Source organism: Diaphorina citri, unplaced genomic scaffold (assembly GCF_000475195.1).
Source record: "Diaphorina citri unplaced genomic scaffold, Diaci psyllid genome assembly version 1.1 scaffold419, whole genome shotgun sequence".
NCBI lineage: Eukaryota > Metazoa > Arthropoda > Insecta > Hemiptera > Psyllidae > Diaphorina > Diaphorina citri.
In genome coordinates this window covers 225880-241323 of record NW_007377854.1, presented here as the reverse complement: position 1 = coordinate 241323, position 15444 = coordinate 225880, and the positions used below count along the sequence as shown (strand labels likewise).

The 15444-nt window shown below is 38.8% G+C and overlaps 1 protein-coding gene and 3 long non-coding RNA genes across 4 annotated transcripts in view; 3 read left to right on the top strand and 1 right to left on the bottom strand.

Annotated features, from left to right (window-relative positions):
• The first annotated feature begins 1515 nt into the window (after window positions 1-1515).
• The window catches only part of LOC103508637, a 50907-nt gene continuing 36978 nt past the window's right edge, over window positions 1516-15444 (top strand). Inside the window, exon 1 of the mRNA XM_008473193.3 lies at window positions 1516-1800. Within this exon, the coding sequence (XP_008471415.2) occupies window positions 1681-1800 (120 nt within the window). The 5' untranslated portion in view covers window positions 1516-1680. The remainder of the gene's footprint in view (window positions 1801-15444) is intronic.
• LOC113467167 lies at window positions 6043-6665 on the top strand. Its single transcript, XR_003391336.1, has 2 exons — window positions 6043-6102; window positions 6381-6665. It is a non-coding gene; the product is annotated as an uncharacterized LOC113467167 (long non-coding RNA).
• LOC113467168 lies at window positions 7673-8425 on the bottom strand. Its single transcript, XR_003391337.1, has 2 exons — window positions 8081-8425; window positions 7673-7991 (listed from the first exon to the last, which is right to left on the bottom strand). It is a non-coding gene; the product is annotated as an uncharacterized LOC113467168 (long non-coding RNA).
• On the top strand, window positions 10847-11501 carry LOC113467169. Its single transcript, XR_003391338.1, has 2 exons — window positions 10847-10959; window positions 11381-11501. It is a non-coding gene; the product is annotated as an uncharacterized LOC113467169 (long non-coding RNA).

Genomic DNA, 15444 nt, shown 5'->3' with positions numbered 1-15444 from the left:
TAGGATAAGGAAAGTCGTGTGATGTTCACACCAGATTTTTTACATAAAGCTAAATCAAAATTTTGAAGGTGTACCTTCAAAAATCAAGCCCCCCCAAAAATTTAGGCAAGAACCGCCTATGTAAATCATCTTATGTTCCCTTTCGGGGCACCGTACCTACCTACTTTCCTGTTTATAATGTTCGCTTCTCTCTCTGCTCATTTTTAAGCACAAGTTGGCGCGTCGCGCTTTCCGCCAGCACAGCATCTGCGCAAACACTATCGCGCTTCGCGATTTTCACTGGCTCCGTACCTACCGTCAATAAAATGCATGTGTTCATATTTTTGGGGGCTAGGTATGGGGGTTTAACGTCCTTTTGAACAACTTGGGTCTTCTCGTGACGGAGGTTTTACCCTCCATCTGGCGACAAGCTACCTGCCTCCTCAATTTAACCTCACCCAGTCTGAGTGGGGCCGGAAATCTAGAAGCACGCGAATGTCCAAATGGTTACTCATCCAGGTACTAACCACGACGTAAAACTTTAGGTAAGCAGGTACCTTTAAGTGTATGTGTATACAAAATATCTTTAAGCTACCTCCGTGGGTACAAAGTCATCAGTAGTCTGTGGAGAGTCAAGGGCCAAGGCTAAGTAGGTATGACACATAGAGGTACTAACTATGATAGATTTCAGTCATTATGTACATATTATAGTAGACAATTATCTCTAGGTCCTTCACCTACCTGCCTAAAATAGCACCTACCTACCTCAAAAATTCAGATTGCGTGATAAGCAGTAATTTTACTGTGTTAATACCAAACCCACCCCCCCCGTCCCTCCCTCTCTCCCTTGAAAAAGTAATCTTCGTTGTTAAAAGCAACGCCAAGAACTTCAAAGGTGTGCCCAACACAATTGATAGCTGTTAGCTGTTGATCAAAGAGGTGAATCCATGTTGTCGACGTAGTGTGGACGGTTTCAGTCGACATCGATCGATGTCGATCGACGGCCGTCGACTGTGTGTGGACTGTGGATCTCTTGTCTATGTATTACAGAGGGCAATATGGACTTGTGGAGGCAAATGTATGATATCAACGTTTTTGCTGTTGGATCTTGCATCAGAGAAGCTCTGAAGATAATCTCAGATCATGGGAACATTATTAATGTTAGCAGGTGGACTGTGGACACAGCTTAAGGTTTACTGACTGTTTCTTAAGAAGTTTATCAAAATTTTAGTTCCAAGATTTAACCCTTACAAAAAAACCATACCTACATGCAAACAAACAAGCAAAAAGATATCTCAAGGATGAAAGGTAAAGAGCAGTTAAAAAAGGTCCCCAAAATAAGTGGGTAATTTTAGAGTAGTAGGTAGCATTTTATTTTTAAATTTTCCCCTTATTACCTACCTAACTATCTGGATGTTATGTTCATGGCGTTTACAACACAACCGATTTGTTTGATAAATAGGTAAGAGGAAGGGGGAGAGCACCTAAAGCCAAACAATTCGTCTGGATCATTTCTTCAATCTACCATTACCTACCAATCCACAATTCAACGTTCCTAAGATCAGACAGAAGCTAAGGTCATCCATGTGTAATAGGAAATTTTGTGTGTATCTAATAGTACCTACCTGTACTTTGTATTTGTAAACTTTTAAGTTTAATTGTTTATTTTTTTGCGTGTTTTTCTCGATTGTTCCATTTGAAATGTCGAAAATCATAGTAGTGACGGGTGCCAGTGTCGGAATAGGTGCCGCCATTTTGCGGGCTTCGGCCGCCAAGGGCCACCAAGTTATAGGCTTGGCCAGACGGGCGGAGATGATTGACGTAAGTGAACATTATTTATCTGTACTGAAAAATGTCTTGGGTCTCCCTATTTTTTCCTTCTTCTGTTTTCCCACAAGGATTTTAACACTGAAGTTTTTACAACCGGGGCGGGGGTCGGCTACAGAAGCTATCCAACCTGATATCCATTGTGGGAACTAGTGCATTCTATAGCCGCCCTCAACCCGCTCAGAGAGTAAGGCCAGTCACACACCATCAGGTAGACCTGACAGGCGGACCAGATCAGATGTACCTGATAGTGAGTGGCTGGCCTAGAGAGCAAGGTTAGTGTTAGGTATTATAAAAATTTCAGCCCTTGATCCCCCCCCCTAATCCCGCTGCAAGAGTGCATGTAGAATGTATAGATAGATATAGATGTCTCCTTTTAGACCTTGTTCACTTATTATCGGTCCCCCGTGATCTCGCATCTTCCATTAATGGATATAAATATATGCAAACCGGATGCATGGATAAGCAATCATGCAATGAATGTAAATAATGCAACAAGTGGTTACCTAATCTGAAGAGGCACTGTGCAAGTAAATAAAAGCATCAATGATGTTTACACTAGATATTAGATAAAGTAAATGGGTGGTATCTTTTTCCCCGGATCATCATATACCTACCAATTACCGTTATGATACTGTTTTTATTTGTTTTTGTTTACATTTCAAAAAGCGGTTATTTTTTCAAAAATTTTCAACGAGCAAAAAATTTTCTTCAAGGAGGTTGAAAATCTCTCGATACTGTGGACTTCAAAAAGTGAAGCTAGATCGAAATGTACCTAAAAGTACGAGGTCGGTACGTTGGTAGGTATTTTTCACTTTCCTATGCTAGTACCTACCTAAGGTCCTAAGGTATCTATCTGAAAGGAATGCAGTATGCAGTGATTCATAATTTCGAAATGATATTGTATTGTTTTGTACAAAGCTTATGGTACCTGAGATCAGTCAATGTGATTTCTCAATATTTAGCCTTAAGATACCATGAGGCATGGTATCTTAAGGCTAAATATTGAGAAATCACATTGAAATGATATTGTCTAGCTCTAGGTAAATAGACTAATGGATAGAGTTCAATACCTAGAAAATAATTAATTTTCACCAAGGAAATTTTTCTCTTCTTTTCCTAGGAAAATTATTGATGGAGGAATCATCTCAGTCGTCACCAATCCATTGTCTTTTCTTTGAATCAGCCTTGAACTGGAAAGTCCAATGAGTAAACTTGATCTGGTTGTAGGGAAGGAGAAAATATTGCAGGCACGAATTTACTTGGGGCTAGGTTCTAGTTCTACACTATATTCTATTCTTCACTGGGTTGGTAGGGTATTTTTATTTATAGAAAAACAGACATGTTTCGCCCACTGGGCATCATCAGTGTATAAACAGGGATATTTTCTTTGTTATAATATCCCTGTTTATACACTGATGATGCCCAGTGGGCAAAACATGTCTGTTTTTCTATAAATAAAAATACCCTACCAACCCAGTGAAGAGTATAAGTTATTTCTTTTACATCTACAAATACAAATATCTCTTGTCTATATGTATTACAGAGGGCAATATGGACTTGTGGAGGCAAATGTATGATATCAACGTTTTTGCTGTTGGATCTTGCATCAGAGAAGCTCTGAAGATAATCTCAGATCATGGGAACATTATTAATGTTAGCAGGTAGGTAACCTGGTAATTGAATTTTATCATTAGGTAATAGGTACCCTCCTATAATCACCTTGGGATTGTAGAAAGCCAGACGTCCCCAGATGGAACCTTATTTGTTCAGGATAAAATCCGCGCCGGGCGAGAATCGAACCCACGACCTATTGCTTACTGAGTTATAAACTACCTATATCGTTCGTCCTATTCTCTTTCAGCGTATTGGGTCAGGAAATTTGCAGTTTTGCTGGCGCAGCTGTTTATTCATCTACAAAACATGCACTCAAAGTTCTAACTAAAGGATTGAGAGCTGAACTGTTTGAACAAAGACCTGGGATTAAAGTCACGGTATGTATTAGGTACACCGTAACCTCTTTATGTAAGTAAATATCAGTAGGTAAATCCGGGTACCTTAATGTGAACCTATTGCAAATTAAAACCGATAAGTTCAATACTCACAACTCCGCTGCGGTCAAAATGAACGACGCTCCATCACCAAGTACTTAAGATAGGCTTGAAGTCAGAAAATTTGGTTAACAAAATGTTTTCAATTCGATTTGTAAAGGTATGTCCACACCTACTCGACTGTTCGTCGACTGGCCATCGATCAACGAAGTGAATCTATGCTGTCGAGACAGTGTGGATTGTGGACGGTTCAGTCAACATCGATGGACGGCCGGTCGACTATGTGTGGACACACCTTGAGATATCAGGGATATCACAAATTTTCGAAACTCAAGAACCTAGGAAATCCTTCCAATAAAATCTAACTCTTGAGCCGAGAGAGAGAGAGTTAGGCTCAGCTTTTGTCCACAAAAATGGCTAAAAATGTCGAGGTCCTTTTTACTTTCACAAAGCAATTTTTCTAAATATGTTCTGTGTTGGATTTTCAGTTGTTTATCTAAATAAATAACTTTTTTTTTTTTTTTTTTTTTTTTTTTTTTTTTTTTTTTTTTTTAACTCTGGCACAACAGCTGTACGCTATATCTACACTTGCGTTTTGAATAATTTTTGTTTCAAAAGCAAAACAATTACAGTCCAAATAGGGAAAATCAGTGGTTAGGTGGAAAAGATCACGTTAGTGAGACCTTCGCGGGTGCAGGAAAACAGGCCCACGGGTACGGTTTTGCCACCCTCTGATAGCATCCTTTCCCAATGGAGCAGTTGCAAATGGGTAAAAAATATTAATAAAAGGTCGATTCCTACGTAAAAAGCAGTGAAAAATCCAAATCTGAGGTCAAAACTCCGAAAAAGTAACTTTAAAAGGTCGAAAATTCAATTTTCAATTGCCGTTTTCATGAAAAAGTTTAAAGTTGTGACGTCAGATTTCACGTCAAAATGCGCAGAAACGCTTACGCACAAACAAACGAAGCGGGAGTCATGAATTATGACGTCATTACCTACGGGAGCTTATGCCGTGACGTCAAAATTCACGATTTACCGGTATTTTTTAAATCGATTTGTCTCGAGCAAAAGTCGTAAGAAAAGAAAAATTCCGTTGGTCCTCATTTTTCCTGCTCTATGACTTTGAAACATCACCCAAGTAAGCGCAACTGATCTATTACCCCTCTTCTGAATTTATCTTCATTCTATTCTTCCTGCAGGCTATGGAAGAAAAATTCCGTTGGTCCTCATTTTTCCTGCTCTATGACTTTGAAACATCACCCAAGTAAGCGCAACTGATCTATCACCCCTCTTCTGAATTTATCTTCATTCTATTCTTCCCTGGTTAGGGTTAGCTGTTCTCCTCCCTGTTTATAGTCCCACAGCTAGACGCTAGTCTTCTCTCTGTTTAACGTCCCCTAGCCAGACAGGAAATTGCAAGTAGCCTTTATTACCTACTACAATCTAGTTATGGGTAGGTAGATAGGTATGTAATGTATGTATATCTGTGTATTTTCAATGTTGCAGAGGCCAATTTGGATTTGTGGAGGAAAATGTACGAGATCAACGTATTTGCTGTTGGATCTTGTATGAGAGAAGCTCTCAAGATAATCTCAGATCATGGAAACATTATCAATGTTAGCAGGTAGGTAAAGGTAATATTTACCTAATAGATTATACGAGAATAAATCAGCGTTCATTCTCTCAAAGTTGACGTCACCAAGGATGCTGAGGTTGTGGAAGCTTTCGACTGGATTAAGAACAAGTTTGGACATATTGATGCTGTGATTAACAATGCTGGGATAGGGATTCTTACCCCGGTTTCTGGTAAGATAGCAAGCAACCAGGGGGTAGAGCATATCTTAAGGTGTGACTAGACTACAGACTTTGGCTGGTCTCACACTGCACGCGTAGACGCGCGACTTTGAGTAGCGCGTAGTCGGCAGCAAAACCAAACCTATGTAAATGATGGAGAATTGGAGACCCTCTATATCATTTTCATAGGTATGATTTCTACAGCCCACTACTCGCTACTGAAGGTCGCGCGACTACGCTTCCACTATGAGACTAGCATAAAGTCGACCGTATTCGATCGACATCGCCTAACGATAGTTTTGTTAGAACCCAGGTTTGATTTTCAGGGTCATAGAAATCTTTTTTTTTTTTTGCAGAAGCCAATTTGGACCTGTGGAGAGAAATGTTTGAGCTCAACGTAGACGTGGCTCAAGCAGTCCTCTACATTCTGTCTACGCCCAAGTTTGTAGATGTAAGTTTGTTCTATTTGTTTGATAGGGGGTTTAATCACTGAATAACAGCTAAGGTTTTTACTGACGGAAGTGGTGTGAATGTGCCCAGTTTTCGGAGTCTGGCCTACAGTAAAGGAGACAAATTAACTTCGAGGAGGGTGAGAGAGCCGGGGCTCCCTGAATACAACCCTGTCTCACAGACACGTATAAATTTATCAGTTATTCAGTCCATTTAAGATATCTTTACTCATGAGTTTCGCCTTATGATTTATGATATGACTTTCGACTTTGATTTCAGGTGACAGAATTGAGTGTGCAACATTCCGGTGAATATGTTCGTTGAAATCAGAAGCATTGTCCCTCCTAGGAAACTGTAGAGCTATAATAGATAGATGATCAGTTAACCACACCTCGCTTATTCAGATAATATCACACATCAGGGGGAAAAAGTCCTGCTGTTGTTATTATTTTTATTTTTTTCTGCGCGAGGCGAGGAGTGGAAGGAGTTTTTTGAACGACTCATTTCTTAATTAATGCTGTCCATTTTTCACTATGTAAATTAGTATTAGTACCTACCCACCGACTTTTACTTTCTAGTTTTCTTCATCTCTTTAAGCTGTGTCCACAAATATTCGACGGCCGCCGACTGTGTGTGGACACAGGCTTTAGGCCGGCCACTGAGTTTTTGCATCACAGTTTTTCCTGATAGACAAAGGTAATCCTACCTACCTACTTTCCTGTTTATAATGTTCGCTTCTCTCTCTGCTCATTTTTAAGCACAAGTTGGCGCGTCGCGCTTTCCGCCAGCACGGCATCTGCGCAAACACTGTCGCGCTTCGCGATTTTCACACAGGCTCCGTACCTACCGTCAATAAAATGCATGTGTTCATATTTTTGGGGGTAGGTATGGGGGTAGGTATGGGGGTTTAACGTCCTTTTTAACAACTTGGGTCTTCTCGTGACGGGGGTTTTACCCTCCATCTGGCGACAAGCTACCCGCCTCCTCAATTTAACCTCACCCAGCCTGAGTGGGGCCGGAAATCTAGAAGCACGCGATTGTCCAAATAGTCACCCATCCAGGTACTAACCACGACGTAAAACTTTAGGTAAGTAGGTAGGTACCTATAAGTGTATAGGTATACAAAATATCTTTAAAGCTACCTCCGTGGGTACAAAGTCATCAGTAGTCTGTGGAGAGTCAAGGGCCAAGGTTAAGTAGGTATGACAGATATAGAGGTACTAAGTATCATAGATTTCAGTCATTAGGTACATATTATAGTAGACAATTATCTCTATAGGTCTATAGGTCCTTCACCTACCTGCCTTGATATGACTTTCGACTTTGATTTCAGGTGACAGAATTGAGTGTGCAACATTCCGGTGAATATGTTCGTTGAAATCAGAAGCATTGTCTGTCCCTCCTAGGAAACAGTATAGCTTTTAAGGAGCGCGGTAGCGCTCCGCCCCGCCAAGTCAAGAATGTTTGACCGTAAAGATAGATGATCAGTTAACCACACCTCGCTTATTCAGCTAATATCACACATCAGGGGGAAAAAGTCCTGCTGTTGTTATTTTTTTTTCTGCGCGAGGCGGGGAGTGGAAGGAGTTTTTTGAACGACTCATTTCTTAATTAATGCTGTCCATTATTTCACTATGTAAATTAGTATTAGTACCCACCGACTTTTACTTTCTAGTTTTCTTCATCTCTTTAAGCTGTGTCCACAAATATTCGACGGCCATCGACTGTGTGTGGACACAGGCTTTAGGCCGGCCACTGAGTTTTTGCATCACAGTTTTTCCTGATAGACAAAGGTAATCATTCCTGTCGGGGAAAACTGACCGTGAGTGCCCGGCCTTGGAGGGGAGTAACAAATTATACTTGATATCTTTTTGGATCTATTGCAGTGACCTCTGTCGGGGAAAACTGACCGTGAGTGCCCGGCCTTGGAGGGGAGTAACAAATTATACTTGATATCTTTTTGGATCTATTGCAGTGACCATATGTATCTCGAAAAGTTTGAATGTCCTGCGTCCTTAAAACCTACTTAATAAATTTAATAGCCTAATGATTGTTCCTTTATTCTTAAAACTAGTGGTTCAAAGAACTGTAGAATACCTTGTTTAACCTTCCTCAATAGGACTGAAAAGGTCCTTTACTTCACCGCAGCATACTCAGAAGTTCTCAAACCACATCACTGTGGAAGTGTGGACCTTACTCGGAAAAGTTCCGACCAATCGTGCCATTACTTACAACAAAACGGTGTGTCAGTCAACTCGACACATGGTTACCACAATTTATACACAAACCGGTCGAACTTGAAAATTTTCCGGTATGCATAATATGCATATGGTTAACATTATTCTTACCGTTTTTATTATTATTGGATACTAGGTACCTATTTGTGTTTTTCTACTGCGACTCGAGTTTCGCCTATTTTATAGGCATCTTCATGGGAAACTGACTATTGGGTTGTTGTTGTTGTTGTTGTTGCTGCTGATAGTGACAATGGGGGTGGGGGTATTGTCACCTGATCATGCATATGGTTATATTTTGTGGACACAAGATTAAGAAGAAGAGATTGTTGTAAACATTAAACACGTAGGTACACAGCTAGGAAAACGAGTAGTACCCAAGTAGACTACAGCTAAGTATACTACAGACTACAGCACCGCAGTCTTACATTCAACGTTCAACAAGCTTGGTCGACGAAGTTTTCTAGTAAATCTCAGAGAAAAAGTTTTCTACTAAACCACGTTACTATACAACACATACGAGTATTTAATCGCGTATTCAACTACTTCACGTGTCCATTTTGACGAGATGTCAAAAATCATAGTACTGACAGGTGCTAATGGTGGGATAGGCGCCGCGATGCTGCGTGCTTTGGCGGCACAGGGCCACCAAATTGTCGGCCTGGACAAAGACGCCGACAATATTGACGTAAGTATAGAAACTCGGTTCTTACTTTTATGAATGGATTACGTGAGGCCACGAAAAAAAAGTAGGTAATGGCCGACAAAAGAATAAAAGAAGCAAATAGGTATATGTATGTATAATAGGTATGTACCTATTTGAAAATTCAAGTTTTTATCATTTTTCATTTGTGTGTTTAGCACACAGTAGTAATAGTAATGGTACTCATCAAGGTAAAGGTACACCCCCCCGGTACTCAAGATGGTGGTGGCCGGGGTTCGTGAGATTAAACTGGGGGCAATAATTATGTTGAAATTTTGATACTTTGTACTTTACATTTTGCAAATGATACCATCTCTTGAACTGGACTACAAATAGTCCATCACACAATATTTACCTTTAATAATTAGCTACCTACTTACTTACCTAAGCCATGTTACCTGTGAAGTGGGTACAAAGTTCTTTTTGGAATAGCCTCCAGGTAGTACAGGACCTAATAATGTAATATTTACCTTGATATCATGTTGTCTAGCTTGAGATCCATTCTTTCTGAAAATCCCTTCCATATGAATGTCAGCTAAAATTCTATCACATAATTGGACCACAATGCACGGCACACTAACATAAGCACCACAGTCAAGACATACTTCAGTACTTGGCAACTGTTCTAAAGGGATTCGGAAAATGATAGAGTTGCCTCTTGAACCCTGAAAGAAAAAGGGAGAAGTTAGACAAGTCTAATGATAATGACAGTCATAAACTTATGGCCCATATGGCTACTGTAAATCATACCTATGCCAAAAAACCATGAAACTCTATTTCATGTTAATATGTATAGGCTGCATGGCACTTCAAACTCTTGATGTTTTGCACACTGGATTTAGACATTGATTTTGGGAATCTTTGTTTAACAGACAAAATTGTGAGGCTCTTGCTTCAACACACAATGATGCAAATTTGCTTAAACTGAGTTCTGTAGGAGACAGTTGACACTATTATGTAAGTTAAGCATCCTCCATTCCTCCTCTAATATCTATAGAAATAAAACCATTTTCTACTAGGAACTTGAAGTACACAGCTATTCCTGGTACGTCAAATATCCCAAGTAACTTATAGAGAAAAAATAATATATATATAAAAAAAAAATATTTAACAAGCTGCTCTAAATAAAAAGTTGCCAAATGATGCAACAGGTACCTAACCATTTGGGTAGGTGGGTACTTTCATTTTGCTGTCAAAAATTCATGGGTTGTTTCTTGGTACATTAAAAGTATGTGTTCTTGCCAAAATAAATGAACTGCAATCACTTACATCATTCTGTCTCCGTCGGTTCTGTGGTTCCCTTTTAATCCTTGGCTTTATGCCATGTGTTTTCAGTGCCTTGAGAACAGCATCTCGAAGTTCATCTGAATCATTGATATACATTTCTCCTTGATTTGTATAAACAAGGCAATAACAAAATGAGATCACAAGTCAGTCATTTGGGCTTAAAATTGTAAGTTTTATAACTAAAAGCAGGGGGAAATGATTTACAAATATTTTCTGTGGTAGGTAACAACCAATGGTCATTGAACCATCAGCAGACTTTGCAAAATTTTCATCTGCTAGTTGTTGGATGTTGCGGAAAACATTGACTGAGAGTTGTACCGATGACTTTTCATTTTAAACACTTTTAAATCAAATCAAAAATTCACTCAATTAAATTATTTTAGTTAAATAATTTAAATTAATTTCCATCTTCCATCCTTTCTTCCTTTCTTCTTTTTTTTTTTCACTGTCAACAAGTGGTTACCTAATCTGAAGAGGCACTGTGCAAGTAAATAAAAGCATCAATGATGTTTACACTAGATATTAGATAAAGTAAATAGGTGGTATCTTTTTCCCCGGATCATCATATACCTACCAATTACCGCTATGATGAAAGTGTTAGCAAAGTAAACAAATATGTACCTACCTACCTTAGGTAAGTTGGTATCTTATTTGAAGAGGACCATTAAAGAGCCCCCATTATTATGAAAATGACGAAAATTAGGTAGATAAAGGGAATGGGTAATATCATTTTTCCGAAGAGGAGGTTGTGGAGAGAAATTATTTTTAATGCCTTGATAAATAATAACATTAATAATAATAACTACATATGTGTACTATTAACTACTACTAACTACTATACCTATAATTTCACCCCCAGGCTATGGCAAAGGAGCCCCCATTATTATGAAAATGACGAAAATTAGGTAGATAAAGGGAATGGGTAATATCATTTTTCCGAAGAGGAGGTTGTGGAGAGATATTATTTTTAATGCCTTAATACATAATAATAACAACTACATATGTGTATATACCAGTGTAGGTACTACTAACTATACCTATAATTTCACCCCTAGGCTGTGGCAAAGGAGAACCCAGACTGGAAAGTTCATTCTCTCAAAGTTGACGTCACCAAGGATGCTGAGGTTGTGGAAGCTTTCGACTGGATTAAGAATAAGTTTGGACATATTGATGTCATGATAAACAATGCTGGAGTTAGTAAGATGACCCCGCTTTCTGGTAAGTCTAGGTCTTGGTTTGAATCGTCAAGCATTATTAAGACAAAATCTTTTGATACATTTTACCAAAGTCCTGTGATACTTTGGTCTCAGCTACTTTTTAATAGGGTTCCAGTCGATGTCGATCGACTGAAATGTAGACAATTGACGTATTGATAAACAGTGCAGGAGTTTGTAAACCTACGCCAATTTCAGGTAAATTAATCAGTAGATGGGCAAGTACATATTATCTTGTGTACACACTGTTGTACCCTAAATTTTCAACTAAAAATACTAATTGCAGAAGATGGAAATCTGTCCTTCCGCAAAAGAAGATCCTTAAACCGCGTGTTGGTGTTGTAGCGGCTTTAGCTTTCGCCGAATGGCGAGAGCAGAATAAAGAAAAGATGTCTTTTTGTATCTGCTATACACCGGGTTGATGGTCTCTAGCTCTAGCCATGTTAAATTGGCTCGCTCGTCCTGAACCGCAGTCAACCATCGTGAGGACTTGTACTTGGTCTTTAAAAGCAGAGAGAACCCTTTGAGGAACTGACAGCTTGCTAGGCTGGTTAGGGTTAGCTGTTCTGCTCCCTGTTTATAGTCCCACAGCTAGACGCTAGTCTTCTCTCTGTTTAACGTCCCCTAGCCAGACAGGAAATTTTGCAAGTAGCCTTTATTACCTACTACAATCTAGTTATGGGTAGGTAGATAGGTATGTAATGTATATATATCTGTGTATTTTCAATGTTGCAGAGGCCAATTTGGATTTGTGGAGGAAAATGTACGAGATCAACGTATTTGCTGTTGGATCTTGTATGAGAGAAGCTCTCAAGATAATCTCAGATCATGGAAACATTATCAATGTTAGCAGGTAGGTAAAGGTAATATTTACCTAATAGATTATACGAGAATAAATCAGCGGAGGAAATATTGTAGGTACTCTGCAAGAGTGTTTTTCCACGATTTTATCCGTTCATCCGGATAAAATCTGTCCCGGGCGGGAATCACACCCGCGACCCAGCGCTTACAAAGTAAACCTTCCAAGCTAACTAGTCTGGCTGTCATTTATCTATGTAAATGTAAACACTTAATAAATTTGTTTATTACCCACATATTCTTTCAGCGTACTGGGTCAAGAAATTTGCAGTTTTCCCGGCATGTCTGTCTACTCATCTTCGAAACATGCACTCAAAGTTATAACTAAAGGATTGCGAGCTGAACTGTTTCATAAAAGACCTGGGATTAAAGTCACGGTAAGTGTCTGATATAAACTTAAGGCCCGTTCCCACTAAATGTCGTCAGTTTCATCCGATTCCAATCCGGATCTTCGACAGGGAGTGCTTGACCCATGTACATGTCCTAAGGCCAGCCACACACTATCAGGTACACTTGATCATGTCCGCCTGTCAGGTCTACCGGATACTTGATGAGCACACACACTATCCTGACAGGCGGGCCTGATTAGATGTACCTGTCAGGTCTACCTGATAGTGATTGTCTGTCCTAACTTCCAAATTTTAAAATTACCATAATTTTGTTGTTGACTTTCAGTTGCTGAATCCAGGCCTCGTAGAGAGTGGCATGTCTGCAGATTATATCAGAGAAGACAAGGAGAGCTTCCCATATTACATTCAGCCTGAAGACATCGCCCCAGCAGTACTCTACATTTTATCAACACCCAATTTTGTTGATGTAAGTAAAAAGATTTGGTTCAGGACTCAGAACTGTAGGTTCTACCTGCCTTGGTGCATGGGGTAGTGTTCAAAAGGCCGCTCATTTAACCCAGATATCAGACCCTTTGGTAAACAGGACGGCCCAGCGTGGGTTCCATCCCAGCCGTGGTATGGAATTAGGTCTTCAGTATAATATTTGAGAATTTCAGGTAATTTTCGATCAATAAAAAGTGTACCTTAGAAGTTAGGTTGTAGGCATATTAGGAATTTACCTACCTACTAGGTAAGATAAATAATCATGTGGCTGCAGGTATAGGTGGTTCTGCTCTGACTTACCTTTTGACACTTTATTATTTTGATTTCAGGTGACAGAACTGAGTGTGCAACATTCTGCAGAATATGTCCGATGAGAGGTCCAAGGACAGATTTAATTTTTCTAGGCCCGGCCGGATTTTATCCTGAAGGGATAAGGTTCGTTCTCGGAACGGCTGACTTTCTCCTATCCTACCTTCCTTCGCTCTTCACTTTCGGGACGATAAGACCTTAGCAGTTACAGTTCATTCCATCAAACCTCTTTTTTTCCCCCTGGATAAAGAGTAAGCCATAATATGTATTATGTTTAACCCTTTGGTGACCGATATAAACTGTGGTTTACATCGAAGTTCAGACGTTCTCCGTAACGAACGTCTAAGGTCACCAAAGGGTTAATTGTCTTGTGTATTTCTAAATAAATGGTTACATATATTGAAATCCAAAAAATGAGAAGCATTAAGCTTACATACTTTGTAGAGTCTACATATAGAGGGTCTCTATCATTTTCATAGGTTTGGTTTTGACAATGTGAGACAGGCCTCTCAGTCTTCAGACCGTCTGATAGACCTTGGTTGCTAGCCACACACGTTCCGGCGGCAGTCTGACAGACCTAGGTTGGTGCCGTGAGTGACCAGCCTAGGTACCACATACAATGCTGAGCTACATAGTAGGTATGTACCTAGTAGTTATGATGATTTTTCTTAACTTTTTCCTTATAGATTTTTTACATTTGCCTACTCATAAATTACCTATACGGCGCAACGGCGCTGCGAACATATGGAATTGTATTGAAATGGTTTTATCCTTTCAACCAATCGGTAACGAATGCCAAAGTACCTATGCTTACTATTATTATTAATACCAGTAAGATAGATGATAATTAGGTATGTATGCAACCTCTCTCTCGACTGCGGAACCTTCTGGGAGAGAGGGAAATAAAAATCTGGTGTGAACTTCTCACGACTTTCTATTAAGTACTCGTATTAAGGAGCGCGGTAGCGCTCCGCCCCGCCCAGCGCTCTCCCTCCGCCCCTTGCTAAAAAAACACCTTTTCGATGGTCAGTTATAGGGGACCGACTCTAAAACGTAGGTACCTACCTATATTTCCACCCATTTCCCGATTTTGAAAATTTTCACCGATTACAATATTTACTTTCTCATTACAACTTAGTAGGTAGGTATAGGTATAGCCTCGCTATACTTATTGAAGGTAATAGGAAGTAAAAAAAACTTCCTGACAGGTGAGATAATGGAACCTTCTGACTACTGAGAGATATATAGTGCAATAGTGCATCGGACAAGTCTACGTCAACCAAGCTCAATTAAATCTCATAAGTACACCTGCATAGATTATTTTACGCGAGCAATTTTTTTCCGCAAAATGTCGAAAATCATAGTAGTGACGGGTGCCAGTGTTGGAATAGGTGCCGGGATTTTGCGGGCTTTGGCGGCCGAGGGCCACCAAGTTATAGGCCTCGCTAGACGGGCGGAAATTATTGACGTAAGTAAAAATTAAGCCTGTCTTGGATAAAAGTTCCAGCAGACGAAAACTGCGTCGTTTATTTATTATTATTATTATTATTATTATTATTATTATTATTATTATTATTATTATTATTATTATTATTATTATTATTATTATTATTATTATTATTATTATTATTATTATTATTATTATTATTATTATTATTATTATTATTATTATTATTATTATTATTATTATTATTATTATTATTATTATTATTATTATTATTATTATTATTATTATTATTATTATTATTATTATTATTATTATTATTATTATTATTATTATTATTATTATTATTATTATTATTATTATTATTATTATTATTATTATTATTATTATTATTATTATTAATATTATTATTATTATTAGGAATTATTTATTTATATATTTATTCAATCTTCTTTTTCCAC